Source organism: Alligator mississippiensis, chromosome 1, assembly GCF_030867095.1.
Source record: "Alligator mississippiensis isolate rAllMis1 chromosome 1, rAllMis1, whole genome shotgun sequence".
Classification (NCBI taxonomy): Eukaryota; Metazoa; Chordata; order Crocodylia; family Alligatoridae; genus Alligator; species Alligator mississippiensis.
Window position 1 is genome coordinate 468203402 of NC_081824.1, and position 16568 is coordinate 468219969.

Sequence of the window (16568 nt, forward strand, 5' to 3'; positions counted from 1 at the left end):
GAGCACTGTCATTTTTGTTCCAGTACTAGAGACGTCTCTCTTTATCTGCTGATTCTTACCTTCCATATCAGAAGCTCTACCACCACCAACAACCAAAAAGATATGGTAAAGGGAAGCATTTCACACAAAGATGGCTGTGACATCTGCTACACACATGTCTTCCTTGTCTGCCACGACTCAACTATAGCATGTTGCCCAGTGACCTAGATTCTGTCCATACTCTTTCTACCATTCATTGCCTCTCTCCCATCAGGAGGATTGTTTGGTCCATTTTCTTGCAGGAAGAGATGGAATTAGCTGTGGCTCATTGTGTTCTGGGATTTACTGAACTGGTATACGATTCAGTGCTGCCTTTTACTTTTCTTTCAATTTAGTCCCTTTTCAGGCGCACCTTTCATGAAACACTCACTATAGCGGAGAAAACAATCATTTTTAATACAGTTTGGCATTGTAGCACAGGTAAGTTCTGTATTGAAGATGGGAAGCAGAGATGAAATATCTCAGAGCAGAGAGAAAAAGGTCGTCTTATTCGTGATGTTGAAAACAAAGGGTGAATATTGTCCCGTTAGTATGTACTTTCAGAAACTGAATAGATAATGTGCATGGACTCTTGCTGCTGCTCAAGTGTTGCATGCCTCAAGAGTCCTTACCCTCTTACATGGTAAAGGCCTGGGGATCATTGTGTATGCTATCATCACTTACATTTGTGATGCCTGGTCCACATAATTTCTTCCCACTCTTTGTTTGTTTTTGGTCAGTACCTAAAAATCTGATGAATGTCCACCTTTTATTGGTATTCAGGAAAATGTTCTCCAAGCATTTTCATTTTGCCTACACATTTTGTAACAAAAGGCCAGCCTTAATCTCTTGGTAGAACATTGAAGTAAGTCTACTTAAGTCTTCAGATAACAAGGGAACATGGAAAGTCAAATAGTGGTGACAGCTCGGGCATCTCAATCCAAGGTAGATTAAATGCCTACTTCATACACTCCCCAGGGAGGTCGGGAATCCTAGGTCCTGGTCCCTGTATACATAAAATTGGAAGCTGAGATCAGAAATGTTCTCTCCTTCCCAAGGCAGTGCCCTTTTTTATTAGGATATAGAGTTTGGCTTCTCTTTTTTGCTGTGCTTCTTGTTTCATGATTCTTACATTCCACTTTGCTTGAGGCTCCATCCCTAACAGGTGGGATAGAGGCTGCCCTTATCCTGTGCCTGGCAGTAAGGGCAGTCTCCTGGCATGCGGGAGCTATAGGGTGTCCTCAGGCCAGGCTGGACTACAACCCAGATTTCTGTTTTTTTTGCGTAAGTGCTCCAAACGCTTAATTTGCCAATGGAGATGGTCACGTGTGTTGAAAGCATTGCTGTCAGTCAGCGTTAGGTATTCTTACAAGATTCGGTCTATCAGGTGACTTAGTTTGTGAACGTGAAACAGATTTAGAACGACAAAGGCTTAGATGCTCAGTTCAATCAAGATGGCAACGCACCTGGGCATGTGCAGTAGGAGAAATGTGGGCACTGAAGTTTGTTTTCACCAGAGAACTTGGGGTGCCTGTACACAAGCCGGGAGGCTGCTTCAATGTGCTGTAATTCCAACGCATCGGAGCAGACTCGATTAATCAAGTCTTCTGGAGCGTGGTAATAACCAGGCTCCAACCAGCCTCCGAGTCTCGTGTATCAGCATCCCCATGCTTCAAAATGGCAGTAGAGGTGCTTAAACTAAAGCTTATTCAATGGGCTTTAGATAAAGTGCCCCTGCCACCATTTTGAAGTGCAGGTAGATGCTGATGCATGAGATGCTCTGGGTGCTTTAATTAGAGCAGCTCTCGGAGGCGCTGTAATTAAAATGCCCGACATCTCCCCACTCCATTTAGACATCTAGATATTCTTGGTGCTTCAGTGAGTTAGGCAGGTTTTTGTGAATGACTCCCTAAATATCTAATGTGTAGTAGACAAAGATTTTTCGTGACTGACCTTTATTGGCCTGACCGCATGGTTGGGAGAGACTTAAACAACTTGTCTAAGTCTACCCCACCCATGCGGTTGGTCCAGGAAAAGATATTGCCTACAAAAATCCTCGCCTGCTGTATATTTCCTGGATTATCATGGCTACGACATCACTCCAGCGCTACTGGAGTGAAAGTCAGCTTTCTGAAGGACAGTTATTTTTTATTTTCTGAATGGCTTTCTTGTTCTTGATATACCAGTTTCAGAGTGTTTTCTTACAAGCATGGACACTTATAATTACTGTATTTTCATAACATTTGCTTTGACATTTTTCTCATTGCACTATACTTGAACCTGGAACCGTCTTTGCTCAATATGTGTACGTATGGCACCTACCGCAGTAGTGTCTCAATCCTCATTCTCTGTTTCTCAGGTCTTTGCTAATAGAAATGTTCCAGATGATGTCTTTGAGGCATAGGATTATGAGTGTAATTTAATGATCTCAATTTACTTAGGGCTTGATAAGAGCTTGTTGAAACTTAATAGATTTCTTTTATTGATGTTAATGGACTTTGAATCAGGCCCTTCCACTGCAAACTCTTCTTAGTAGAATATCTCATTATTTTGTGAAGCGTCATCTTCCTCTCTTAAAACTATATAGGAAACAATAAATCCTTCTGGAAACCACCTGACAAATAATTTTTAAATGGGAGAATAAACATCTGTTATCGTGCATCTTGATTACCGTTCTTCAATTTAAATATTAACGTCTCAACTCCTCCAATTAAGAGACAGATGCAGAGTGACCTATGAGCAAGCACTAAGCACGCTTCTAGGCTGCACGCTAAGTCGAACTGGGCCAAAGGTTAAGCAATCAGTAGATTTCCCAGCTTGAGCTGAACAGTGGTATTCTTTGTTTTGATGATCTTTTGAGAGGCAAAACAGCAAGTGTCATTGAGATAAGAACAAGGAGGATCTTATACCACATAGTGAATGTGTCTTTTCCAATAGGAATGCAAACCTACTGTACTGCTCTAACAGAAAATAGTAGAGTTGCTTGCAGCACTTGATTTTTTTATGTATGAAATGCATATAGAGTTATATTTATTTGAACTGATAAGTGCTTTTCCTAAGTGATGTAAAGAGTGCTTACGCCCTTAAAAATGACTCTCGGAGCTCGTGGAGAGCTCTACATTCAGACTGGGTTCACTCCTTTCCACATTGCTTTCGCTCAGTTTAGAAATCAATGAACCCCGCCCCGGTCTCTGGTAACCGAATTCGACTGCACCATTAGCAAAGATAGATCTGCAAGTGAAATTGTCCTTGATTATAACTTTGCATCTCCACTGCAGCTATTTCTTGTCCTTTTAACTTGTGCACAGGTTACTTGCAATAGTTGAATTTTCTCTTAATGGCGCTGTTCATTTCAACTTTCTTAATGCTTATTAATTTGATCTTTATCATGCTCTGTGAGGTGCTGCTGGAAGTTTTGCCCCTTTAAAATGGAGGTTTACTATAAACACCATGGGCATATCGTAGCAGAGTTGACATGTACGTTGTTTGCCACTTTACTTGCCAGTGGCCTTCAGCTTGTGAATGTATCGTGGCACGTTCCTGTAATAGCTGAGGCATGGTGTGCTTGTAGGGAGAACCATCTCAGTACCTGCCTCCCTCTATTCTGATCACTCTGTTTCGATGATTTAAAAGGTGTGTGTGAATCAGATTTGGCCCAGAACTTAGCGAGGCCTATTGAAATGTTTCTTCTTATTATTCTTATTCTTCCATGGAAAGTGATTGGTTTTTATTGCAAACCTTCCCCTGCAATGTTTGCAAACCAGTCTACAACACTAAAAATGGAACTGTGCTAGCTGGTTTTCAGTACTGAGTGAAGTAAAAACCCAGAAAACCCATAACTGCTTGAAAGTAATATCAATTTTTCACTCGATATTTTGATAGGCTAAAGGCCTAATTCTGTGAGGAGCTGAGCACCCCCCAATTCCTTTGAACTATAGTGAAAGATAAGGGCATTCAGCAGCTTACAGAGCTGAGCCATCATTAAAGTACTGTGTTTACAACGAAGTTTTCAATTGAAAGTCTTTTTCATTCCATGTTGTAATATTAAGGTACCATTTGTTGCTTTCTGTAAATTATTGTAATAATTACAACAGACAACTTCTGAACTTGGTTTGTTACTTGCTGCTACTTTGTCTAACATATTCTTCAAATTAGAATATTCTCACTACTACTCCTTTGTCCACAAAGAAATTGGGAATGTACATTAGTACATAGAAGTAACTTGTTTATCCCAAATTTCAATGTCTGAATTTGTAAAGGTAGGGTCTGAATCCTTATTTAAGCATCTGCATAAGTTTCCAGGGTTGTCCATTGCTTCTGAAAACCCATCATCTTCTGTCAGTTGCATGGTTATGTTAGGTGCTCAGCAGCTCTGAAAATTGATCGGTATCATAAGATAGCAAAAGGTGGGTTCAGATGCCTTGCTTTAGACATTTAGGCCAGATACACAGGCATTACCCTTTTACCAGCATAAGTGATTGGAAACTGGTCTAAGAAGTTCAGCACACAAAACCAGTCTATACCCTTAACGGGACAGAAGTTTGGAACACACAGACTGGTTTAAAAATGGTGAAATCCAGTCTAAGATTTGCCCTCCACCCCACCAAAGCATAAACTCTGCCGCTAATGGAAAGCCATGTAACTTAGGTCGAGTCCACCTTGGGCTTTTTGAACGTCTGTACGCGGCCCCCGGGGTTCCAGTCCTCTCGGCATTCACTTGAAGAGCATCATCCATGCACGTAGTTTTGATGATTTCAAAGAGACTACCCAGGAAAGTTGCATGCAGACAAATTATTTGTAGAATTAGGGGGGTTAACATGTAAAGATTTTATCTGTAACTTACATTGTGGATTAAAGGAAAGCAGTAACATGTAACCAAATGAAGTAAATCAGGACATACTAACATAAAGCAAAAAATGTAAGAAATCTTGTACTGACTGCATTCATTTATGAATTCTGTAGAATTCTGGGTAGCTTCTTTTGTCTTTTGATATTATGCTGAAACAAACTCCTTTTTTATATTACATCTTTTTGTTTATTTTTAACATCATCTTCCTCTTTCTTTTAATAGGGAATTCAGAAGTTGGCTAGTCAATACTTAAAGAAGGATTGGCTTGGAATAAAACCTGATGAGCGAAGTGATTATAGGTAATTTAATGATTTGGGGTTTTAAAAAGCTGTCCTTTCATTACCAATCTGTGTAATTATTCTGTCTCACAATGAAGAACCTTCTCTTCTGCAATTGAAATGTAATTGTATTTTGCCTCACCATTTCCAGATGACATGAAGCTTTGTTTATCTGAAGTCCTGAAATAGTTTTAAATTGACAAATGTGGTACTTTTATAGTCTAAAGAGGATGGGGAGCAAATATAAATGAACTTGCAAAACAGCTGCCCAGACATTTAATGGCTTTGTGGCGGGTGGTGCGGGAGTATATTTTTATTGTACAAGTTTAATTTGAAGGGTAAGAAAGTGGTAGGAAGCTAAATTAATGTTTGAGGTTAGTATATGTTGTATCTAAGAACAAGGTCCAACAAGAGAAAATGTGTTTATGAATGAGTTGTATTAGTAAGCAAGATTGATTATAAAGTCAAAGTAGCCATGATTCAGTTGCTCAGAAGCCATTCCCACTTGAATAGGACCTCCTGAATATTTGATATTTTTTAAATATGTTTTTATATGGGCTTTATAATAATCCTAAGTGTTCCTATCCTCAGAAGACCTAATAGACTTGTTTGGAACACCCAAAATTGCGAATCTTGTTTTAAATAAGAACAAATTTGTGTTTATTGGATTATCTTCAGATTTTCAGCTTCTCCTGGTCAACCGCAGCGTGAGCAAGACAAGCACAAGTTCAATATTTAACCATCAATGCATACTGAATATAGTGCAAATACCCCTTGGACATCTGCTTGCTCCCCAAGTCCCCATGTTGCCTTCTTTCTCCTTTTGTGCATCTGCTTTCTGCCACTCCTCCACATTTCCCAGGTCTTTCCCCTACTTACCTGTCTGTAGTGGTCATACACCTTGATTTCTCCTTTCTGGGCTTTGGCACGCTCTGCATTGCCAGACGGTAGGAGTGGGGACTAACCTCATATTAACCCACCCATCTTCGATTGTGATGGTGGTGGAGGCTAGTCCTGCTAAGTTCACCAAGTGGCTACACACAGCTGTCCTATTCCAAGGCCCTGGCTCCAGGACTGGTAGTGTGGATGCACTGGTACTGTGGGTGGTTGCTACAACTGCCACCTCCAGCACAAGTGGCACAGTGACCTCTAGCAGCTGTTGGATGAAACTGCGGGCTGCTTCAGCACGATTGCTGAGTCCTGTGACCGTTTGCATGATTGCAAAGTTGCTCATGGTCATGTTAGGTGTTGGCAATGCTGCATATGCCTACAGAAATTACTTTATTTTTCAAATTAATAACGTCCTTTACCTCTTAGCTGAGAGTTTCTTAGGGATTCTTTCATATATTGTAGTAGATCCAATTAAGTGCGTTTTGAACAAGTTAAGAGTTGTAAAACAGAGAACGGAGGATAAGTCTTGAGTTTTTATAGAATTCCCATTTAAAATGTTTATAGACCTGGAATTACTTGGCAGATCAGCAGAAAGGATTCTGTTTCGTCAGTTGTATAAAAATTTGGGTTTTTTTTCTTGTGGAGCTTAAGGCTGAAACAGATTGCTTGCTGTATGCTGAGCTATTGTGACCATATATAAATATATCAATCAGAATGTTTTTTGCTGCCCTAGTTTAGAAACCACAATGAAGTGTTAAACCAGAGATTTTTTTCATAGACATTCAGTGTGTAGGTGGATTTTTCTGGTTACTGCTACTCCTGTAAAGCAGTGCCAACATTGCTGTGTAAATGATTAGTAGTAGTAAAAGTAAAAATATTCTGTTCTCCCTTTACTCCTTCCCGTAACCTTTGGGTGTCTTGATTTTTAGGAGCATGTACTCCGTTTGGAAATCATTTCTAGAAGGCACAATGCAGGTGGCCCAATCCCGGCTCAATATCTGCGAAAACTATAAAAACTTAATTTCTGAACCTGCCAGGACAGTAAGATGCTTCAAGGAACAGCAACTGAAAAAGGTATCATCACTGTTTCCCCCTTTGTACTCTTCATTTAGAGTAATGGTCTTTTCATCTCCAGCAACACTTGACCTTGCTGCAGTCTTCAACCCCAGGAGTCTTTCCTGCCCAAGCACGGGCAAGCTGGACGTGATGATCTTGAGGGGTGCCTTCTAGCCCCTATTAGCTATGGATCTATGAACGCTTTTGCATGATTTGTAGTGCAGTAGAAATAATTTTACAGATTCGACCTTGCTGTCTGCCTTTTCTCATGCATTGTTTGTTCACTGTAAGCTACTAGTTTGTTTTGCACCAGTTATTCATGTCACTGGGCTGAATTTTCTAGAATGAAATTCTGGCTTTAATTGCATTAAATTCCAAAAGCAAGTCAGACACTAAAGAATGTAAAACACAATTTGCAAACCTAATTTCATGCTTTTGAATTAGGCAGAATCGGTTCTGTGATTGCATGAATATACTAGAAGTAACCTGTTTTGGAAATGGTGTAGATTTTTTCCAGATTTGAGCTTGTGGTAAATAGGCTCTGTTTTTTAAACCACCACGCATTTTAAATCTGAAGGAATGCCATGTGCAGTCTCTAAATATGTGGAAGGAGAGATTGCTCATCTATATCCTGAAAAGTATCTCCCACAGCTATCTAGAAGTCCAGCACCAGAGAAAATCTTGCATTAATCATTACTGCAAAGCTGTTACAATTGAGGGAGAAATTAAATTTAAAACTAGAGTTTTTTAGTTTATTACACTTTAAGTAATTTGTCTTAAAATGGGCATTGAAAATGGTTTAATGTTGGTCATACATGAAATAAAACTATTGGACTCTGCTTTTTAAGAACTACAGAAAAACATTTGAGTACACTGTTGTTCATATAAGGCTGAATATTTTTTCGTGTTCCAGTGAGTTTTATATTATGAAAGGGAGCTTTTTACAGATTTCAGTGGAGTTGGGGGGATGATACTGTAGTTTGAGTAACATTTTAAAGAGAGCACACACAACTGAAATCCCAGTGTTGCACTGAGCAAATTGGGAGGGTTTTTTAAAGACCATTTTTTTTCTGTAATAATACACAGCTTGACTAAAGCAAAGCTTTTCTGAGGGCAGGGCTAGAGTATAAGGTGATGCTGAGGAAGTGGTGTTTGAACACACATTGCAGCTGAGCAAAATACTGCTGCTAGCTCAAAATGTTTCATCTGCTGGTTAACAAAGTATTGTCACTTCAGAGGAAAAAGAAAGGTAAGCTCTTTCATTGCTTTGTTCTGTAGCAAACAATGAGATAGTCATTGTCAGGTTTAATTTAGCAATATAAGACTGAAAGGGTAATTGAGTCCATTTACTGGCAGCAATTTTGTCCCAAAAGGCACTCATTATGGCCACATGTCCTGACCACAGCCACAAAGCACCCATTAAAAAAAACCCTACAGTATATGCTGTAGGAAGCGAGCAAGAGAAACAGGGTACCACCACTTGTAGAAGTGAAATAAAATGTATCCAGACACCCTTAGGAAGTGCATCATGCCACACATTCCAGGCCAGTGGTGCTCAACTTGTTAGGGTCAGCTTTTTTATCCCAGTTAAAAACCACTGCTCTGCTGCCTCAGTGATTTGCCTCGGTGAGTCTCAACTGGAATGTTGCTTCCCTCAGGTACGAGTGCCCCATGCTCCTTGTTCACAGCCAGACCAGGGAGGTAGCTGGGACTGCCCCCCAGACTGCCACTGCTCCCCATTCTCTTCTTCCTGCAGCTGTGGCATAGGCACAGCTTCCAGCCAGTGGTTTGCTGTGCCGAGGCTGCGTGGCTTCCAGCTGTGCGTGTGCTGCAGCCATGGGGTGGGAGGTAAACAAAGCTTGTAGTTGCCCGGGCACAAGCTAAAAGCTGTGCCCACACTGAAGTCAGGGAGCACAAGTGGGGAGAAGTGGTGGTGGCACAGGCGCAGCTCTCAGCTGCCCAGCCCTGATGCAAGCACAGGTAAAGCCCCCCACTGCCTACATCAGACTGGATCTGGGTTGTTCCAATACATGGCTTGTGAAGGTTGCCAGCCATTTGGCCTAAATTGAATTTCTGTTTGAAATGGCAACTTTTCCTAAGCTCATTACTGATGAGGTGCTCCCAACCCTCCATAGCCTTGACCCTGCAGCTCCAACTTCTGCTTCTCTTTTTTTGACTTGTTCATGATAAGTTGGAGCAGTTCTTGGCAATTTTAAATACAAGTTACTTTGCAAAATATAATAATCAGAAAGTGGACTGTAGAACAGGGGTTGGCAACATTTTTGGGCAGAGTGCCAAAAACACCCGCAACTTCAACTTGTAAGATGTTGGTATGCCAGGGGCTGGTGGCAGGGAAGCCACGAGAGGCCCAATCCTTGTTGTTGTCGTGTAGCCCCAGCCTCTTCCCTGCCATCCACCCAGAAACATACGTGCCAAGGAAAATACCTTCAAGTGCCACACTCTGGCACCCGTGCCAGGGGTTTGCATACCCCTGCTGTGGAAAACTGAAAGGGCATAGAGGTGTAAAAAACACTGCTGTGGTGAAACTGGAGTAAGGACATGTGTTTCCAACTTGAAGCAAAATTGTGCATATTTGAAATGACACTGTAACTAGAACTCTTCGCCTAACAGGATATAGTTAGTTTGGTTGATTTCACGAAAACCCTTGGAACGATGGTCTGAGATGCCGACTGCATGACTGTCAGGACATCTGAGAGAGAACACCAATAATACAATCTTTACATTCACTTATGCATCTTTCAAGTTGCTTCAAAGCTCTTCTTCAGGATTCCTGAAAAATACAGTTCAAATACATATTAAAATTGGAAAAAAAAAAAAAAGTAAAAACTTCCTAGCCCTAATCCTTCCCACGAAACCCCCCACTCCAAAACAGTTTTAGAGCGCTTCCACCTGTGTGGTTTTACTAAGAAAAAAAAGTGGACAGAGGTTAAAACTGTCAGTTTTAACTTATTTTGATTTAAGCAATTATAGTCAAGGTGCCCATATACGGCTCTAGGGACCAAAACACTCCTTGGTATTGCAGTGAAACCCCAGGAACATTAAAGTAACTATTAGGAACTCTGCCAATCTAGTCCTTTCTACTGCTTTGTACCTTTTCACTGGTTCAATATTCTCACACTGAGCATTTCCCAAAGTCCTTATCAGACTTATGCTACTACTGTATTTTCTCACATGCCAGTGCCCCTAAATAAGATAGGCCCCTTGATTTTGAAAAGGCAGAATGAAGATGATTTTTTCCCAAAGTTGTGGCTGCATAGAGCAGGGACTAAACCTAATCTTCAGTTTGCTCACCCTCCCTTTCCTGCTTAACCAAAAACTGAAACCCGATCTGTTGCTGAAGACTGGTCCGCATGGGTGAGTCTGTGATTTTTAAAAAGAGCTGAAAAGAGTCTCCAGGGCTATGGAATAGGAGGAGCGAGAGAGACCAGGAGGAGCTGCCAGGTAGAAGAATTTCTCAAAGAGATTAGCTGGATTAGTGAAATATCAAGGGCATTATAAAGGAATTAACCCCTGTGGGACGAAGACCAACGAGCCATTAAGTCAACTAATTCCTTTAGCTGCCGGAATAGAAATGCCACTGCTGGTGCCTGGTAGACAAACAGCAGTTTTGGAGGGCTGATTTTGGGGGAAAACTTGAGTGTGGTATGTGTGTAAATACAGCATACCCTATACTTTGTTGATCTGCAAATATGTGGTAAGATTTTCATATGAATTGAGAGAAGATTTTTATATTTCTTTTAGCCAGGAGGAAGTCTCAGATTTTTAGTGTGAGACTGGACTTCTTTTCCTGAAGAGAGAAATTAAAAATCTGTTTCCATGCTCTCAAAATGCCGGCAGTTTTTTGAAGAAAGCGTTGTATATAACTTGGGATTTGTGTGACTGCTGACAATTTCTATTGCATCAATAAATTTTTTCCCCCTGTACCTGCATGTACTGTAGATGTGAGCCTGCAAGTAAATTCACTTTCAAAGCACTGGGAGGGAAAGCTGGCATGATTAGAGGGACAGAGAGGGAAACAGAAAAATGACACTAGGATAAAAGTGCCTTTTAACCTTTAAGTCCTGTATCCAAATACAATTTTTAACAAAACATTTGGAAAAGTGTATAGGTCACTTTGTAATATATATTTTTAAATGTTTATTGGAAACTGTTTTGTCCCCACTTATGTGAAATGAAACTGTAATGTTGCTCCACAGTACTATAACACTTAAAAGGGTGTTACAAGTCCAATTATAAAGGAAAGTACATACTTACAAAATGGAGTGTTGGTAATGAGTGTTGTGAAAAAGGAAATGTAGAAATAGTTCGAAGGCAAAAAATGAAAAATGCATTTTAAGCTTGTTTAAATACAGTATTAAGCCATTAATTGAGATCTTTATTTTTAAATGTTTTCATATTCAAAGAATGACTTGTGTGTAATCAGCTGTAATCTCATGTATATGTGATGCTTTTATTTTCTTGTGGGATTGTGTATATAGGAACTGAAATCATTGAAAAGACCCTAATTGACATTTGGGAACCTGAACTTAAATCTGTGTATATTATATTATTTCTGTGCAACAAGTTCCTAGCCCAGATTTGAACAGTTATAGATTTCATAAAACTGATTCACTAAGCACAGTATTATTCTGGCCAGTGATAATTCATATTCATTCTGATGGATGGGGGAAGGGATAGGTTTTTTTATTTGGTTTAATAATTTTTCCCCACTCTTTCTCCAGACCGTGTTCCGGCCAATTAATATGTACATTATGAAGCTGATTGCATCCTGTTCATGAAAACAGATGTAGTTATTCTCACGTTTGTATTAACAGATGTTAGTTAATTTTAGAGATTGTAGCCTTTGTGCTTGGCACTAATTTCTGATGCAAAAGCTCTTAACATGCAACTTAAAGGAGAAAAAACATTTTAAGTAGTAGTTAGCAACTCTTTTGTGGATACAGAGAGAGCATATGTTTTCCTATGTGTTTAATTTTATGGGAAAAAAGAAATTTCCAAATTTTGCAGGTGTTTACTACTATGTTTTTTGCTAACTTTTTAGAAGAAAGTTGCTCTACTGTGTTTTCTGTCAAGTAGACAGCAAATTGCACCCACTGTATATTCTGCACTGGCTCTTATGGCTAAACACTTTTATATCACTGTGTGTAATTGAAATGCAAGTTGATTGCTTTTTAAACAAGGATACATGGCAAGGTTATTAAATGTCTTTGAATGACCATTTTAAAGTTCAGATTGTATGCAACAGTTGCTTAAACTTAGTTATTGGCTCCAACTTTTGGGTGCTCATCCCTAGTCAGTATAGGAAATGGGTGTGCTTGCTGTGATGTCTAAAACTGCAAAAATGCAAGCTCCATTCTTATTTTCTTGCAAACCCCCCCCCAGTCTGTAAGTCATCTTCTATATCCCCTCTACCCAGATGCCAAAGTGTGTTTGGATTATTATAACTAAATATCCCATGAAGCGTTTTCAGCTCTTACATGTCTAACCTTTACACTTCGAGTATGGTTGATTTAAAAGTTAGAGCCGTTGAGATTAACAAAAAATAAGAAGTAGGAGGATGTTAGTTCTTTGTTCTGGTTAGGTTAAGAAGGAATGAATCATTGGTTGACCTGGAGATATTTTGAGAGCATGTAGCTATATGCAAGATTTAATAAACAGTGATAATAATTATATTATTAATTGGATGTTAAAACAATTAATGCTTCTTTTTCGCATTATGTTTGCAGTGTGTGGACCAGCTGACAAAGATTCAAGCTGAATTACAAGAGACAGTAAAAGATTTAGCTAAGGGCAAAAAGAAGTATTTTGAGACTGAACAGATGGCTCAAGCAGTGCGGGAAAAAGCTGATATCGAGGCCAAGTATGTTTTTTTTTTAATAACGTATCTCTAAATCATTATATGGCTCTAAAACAACTTTGTACCAAAATTAATGATTGCACTTGATTTATTAGGTTTTTTTAGGAGTGGGATCAATTCTGAAATAAGCTCTATTTCAAGTTTTTCTCTTTTGTTTCATCTATTTTCTTCATCAATTCAGGAATATATCTTGCTTGATATTTAAGTATTTTTTGTGTTTAATTGGAAATGGAGAACTGTTAAATATTTTTCCAAGTTATTTAAGGTTTTGTATCATGGCTAAAGTACATGATGAAAGTACTTTTTCAGACTTACTGGTTTGAAACGGGAAGCATTAGTAAAATACATACCAGCCTAGAGAATAAGAAAAGCACACCGTTATTAGGATGTACTCTTACAGCTATTCTCATAAATCATGAGAGTTGTAAATTACTTCTGTCATATGCTAATTTCCAGGATAACTTATCTATTCTATGTAAACTCATCCTTTAAATATACCTTGTCTGATGGATTTGTACTTTCTGGCCCTTTCTTGCAATTGGAGCACTGGGCCAGACTTGCTTAGCTCAAAACTCTGAGGATTATCGGTGTAGAGCCCTACTCATGGTGTGTATATGCACCACATATATACATGTCTATATATACCATGTTTTTGCTGGATCACTCACATGATCATCATCACTGTGTGAGACTTCCCCTTTGGGGCTCTGCCTTATGGGTAGAAGAAAGAAGTGATATCACTGCTGCCCCCTACTCGTCTTGTATCTGTCAAGTGGAGGGCAGAACATCTTATTTTGGTTTGGAATGCATCTTTTCTTTGGTCTAGTTCTGTGCTCTAATATTATTAATCACTCAGTTATTTGTATGATGGTTGTGCATGGAAGATGGGGTTGAGTTGTCCTATCCAACTGGCAGCCTAGGGGCTGCATGTAACCCACTAAGGGTTATTGTGCGGGACCTGGACTCCTACCCAGCTGCCCCCACTTTTCTGTCCAGCTACTGTTGGCCTCCTTCCTGTCAACTTTCACTTCTTGCTTCTACCCCAAAGGGTGGGGTGACAGCCCACAGCACTGGAGGAGCCTGTGGCTTGGTGCACCTGGGGGATGGTGGGGAGCTGCCCACATGCACAGAGTAGGGTGGGGATTAATCATGTGAAGGGTTAAATGATGAATTGTTTAACCGATAAGTGCATTGATAACCAGTTAGCTTACTGGTTATCCTTTAATTCGGGGCCAGCACAGTCTGGCAGGGAAGGGAAGCCATGCCAACGCCTGGGAGGAATTGGAAGGCAGCGGGGCAGGCAGGAGGAAGGGAGGGGTAGGAGAAAGGGATGAAGGAGACTAGTGCCCATAGCTTAGGAAGAAAACAGGAGCAGCCTAATGACTCGTCAGTTAAGCAATTAGCTGACGAGCTGCTCCCTCCCTCCCAGCTCAGGCCTTCACCTGGGCTATGTTGTCTGGCTGGGCTTGCCGCCTCCTCCCTGTACCCCTCAGTTCCAGCACCAGCTGTGTCCGAGCTACTGTGTTATCTGTTAATTGTTTAACCTGTATAATTAGAGGAGATTAAACAAATATTTTTAAAACAATATTTACCTCCCTAGTGGGAATGTGGTCTCGGGCCCATGGCTCTCATTAATGTGTCTCCCCAGTGGTGTGGCCTGCATAGTGCGTGGCTCCCGCCACTTAGAGATTCAACAGCCCTGGCCTAGGCAATGTGCAGGCATAGCAGAGAGGGGGTGCTTGGCTCGAACTCTACAATTGAAGTATAAGACTTTAGGCAGTATGTGAAGACTATAAGTAGATGTGATTGTAAAAGAAAACTAGCAGCGATGCCACTGGTTATTCTTAGTCTCTGCTGTCATTTTCAGCTTTCTGTTGGGGCTTGTTGGCCTTGATTCTCAACCCTGCGTTGGTCTTTATGATGGAGCCCAGAAAGATGTCTGGATTCCAGTTGTTTGCATCTTGTCGCAGAGCAGGATGTTTATCAGTCACCAGATCTTGGTATCTGCAGTGCTTGGAAGTGTTGTTATGTGGGACGGATGTGTGGATGATGTGTGTGTTTGAAGTGTACGACTTCGTGGCTCAAAGAACCCACGTGGTTCTAACTGAAGTAACTAACATAACTACTTTGGCTTGGCTTTTTTCATAGGCTCATAGGAAAGTAGGGTTGGAAGGGACCTCAAGAAACCATCTGGTGTAGCTGCCTCCTCAAGGCAGGATCATCCCTAAGTAAAGCATCCCAGTTGTCTGACCAACCTACTCTTAAAAATGGGATGGGGATTCCACAACCTCTCCACATAGCCCATTTCAATGCTTGCCCACCCTCAGAGTCAGAAAATTCATTCTAGTCATCAATCTAAATATTCCTCTGCATTGCTACTTGTCTCATCCCCAACGGCCATAGAAAATAGTCTAGAGGAGTGGTGCTCAGCCTCTAGCTCATGATGAGGCCATGTCATCCAGCCCATCCACAGGTCTCCCCATGGGTCCAGAAATTTGGCAGTGGGGGAGCGGTGGCAATGTTAATTGCTGCATACCTGCTACAAAATTTCCGGACCTGGAGGGAGCCTCGCAACAGGGATGATGTGGCCCTGTGCACTGGATTGTGCCAGCACGTGGTGGACTTGGCATGTTGAATCACAACTCTGCAGCTGATCAGAATTGGGTTGGTGCACAGCCAGATTTGGCACAGTCCTCCGATTGCATGCTCGACCGCACCCTGTGCATGGGATCAGGCCTGCAAACCTGGGAAATTCAACCCCACTGGCGCAGAGAGCTCCAGATCAGAGTCTGTGCGGTGATCGCATTTTTCTGACGTAAGGTGCCTAAAATTCTCTTCTTCCAGATGTGTCAACTTTGGTGCAATCAGATTTTTGAGGCTTGTAGCTTTTTGTGCTGCTTTATCAGCTGTGGCTTCTCTACATCTTGTTCTTTGGAATCTCACCCTTAATCGAGACAAAGACCTTTTGTGTTTCCGTTTTAGGCGTGGGCCTGTCTTGTTTTTTCTCACTCTCCATTGCAACTTTATCATGTTTTTTTTAATTTGGAGACATACCCCAAACTTGTTATCTAAGGAGAGGAAAAAAGCATGTGTGATCTTTAAAAGGAGATGTATCCCGTCATTGTGGTTATTCACAAAGTGTTGTAAAAGAACATTCATGCGCCCACTCTGTTTGGAGCATTTTCTCCAGGTCATGTGTGTTTAAGGGGTGTTTTTTCTTTTCCGTTTTCAAAAACATGTTGTTCTTTCCGCACGGTTCAGGAATTGGAAGGATCTGGAGCTGCTTACATGGAACTGGCTCGAGTAAGAGGGGGTCTAGTTCATCACTCCTTCACAAGGTCAAAAATGTTGAGCGGGGGGAGTTTGGCTTCATTTCTCACTGGTATTGTAAAGATCAAAATGACTCTTTCTCTCTGCTGATGTGCAGAAGCTGGCTTTTGCAGGCTGATAAAATACAGCTTGTAATAGGTTTACGCAAATAGTTAGTCCTGTGTATACAGTGCTATTTTTCCTTAGGGTATTAATAGAACATTTTATAATGGGTTTGAGTAAAGTATAAACACCATTAAATTGCTTAAGTTTTACTGATGCAGCTTTG

General features: G+C 40.7%; 1 protein-coding gene across 4 annotated transcripts in view; it reads left to right on the top strand.

Moving 5' to 3' along the window:
• Positions 1 to 16568, top strand: part of FCHSD2 (FCH and double SH3 domains 2) — a 247893-nt gene that overhangs the window by 127144 nt on the left and 104181 nt on the right. For all 4 annotated transcript variants that reach the window (XM_019489811.2, XM_019489837.2, XM_019489744.2 and 1 more), the window contains exons 4-6: positions 5090 to 5166; positions 6966 to 7110; positions 12840 to 12973. In XM_019489811.2, the coding sequence (XP_019345356.1) occupies positions 5090 to 5166; positions 6966 to 7110; positions 12840 to 12973 (356 nt within the window). The remainder of the gene's footprint in view (positions 1 to 5089; positions 5167 to 6965; positions 7111 to 12839; positions 12974 to 16568) is intronic.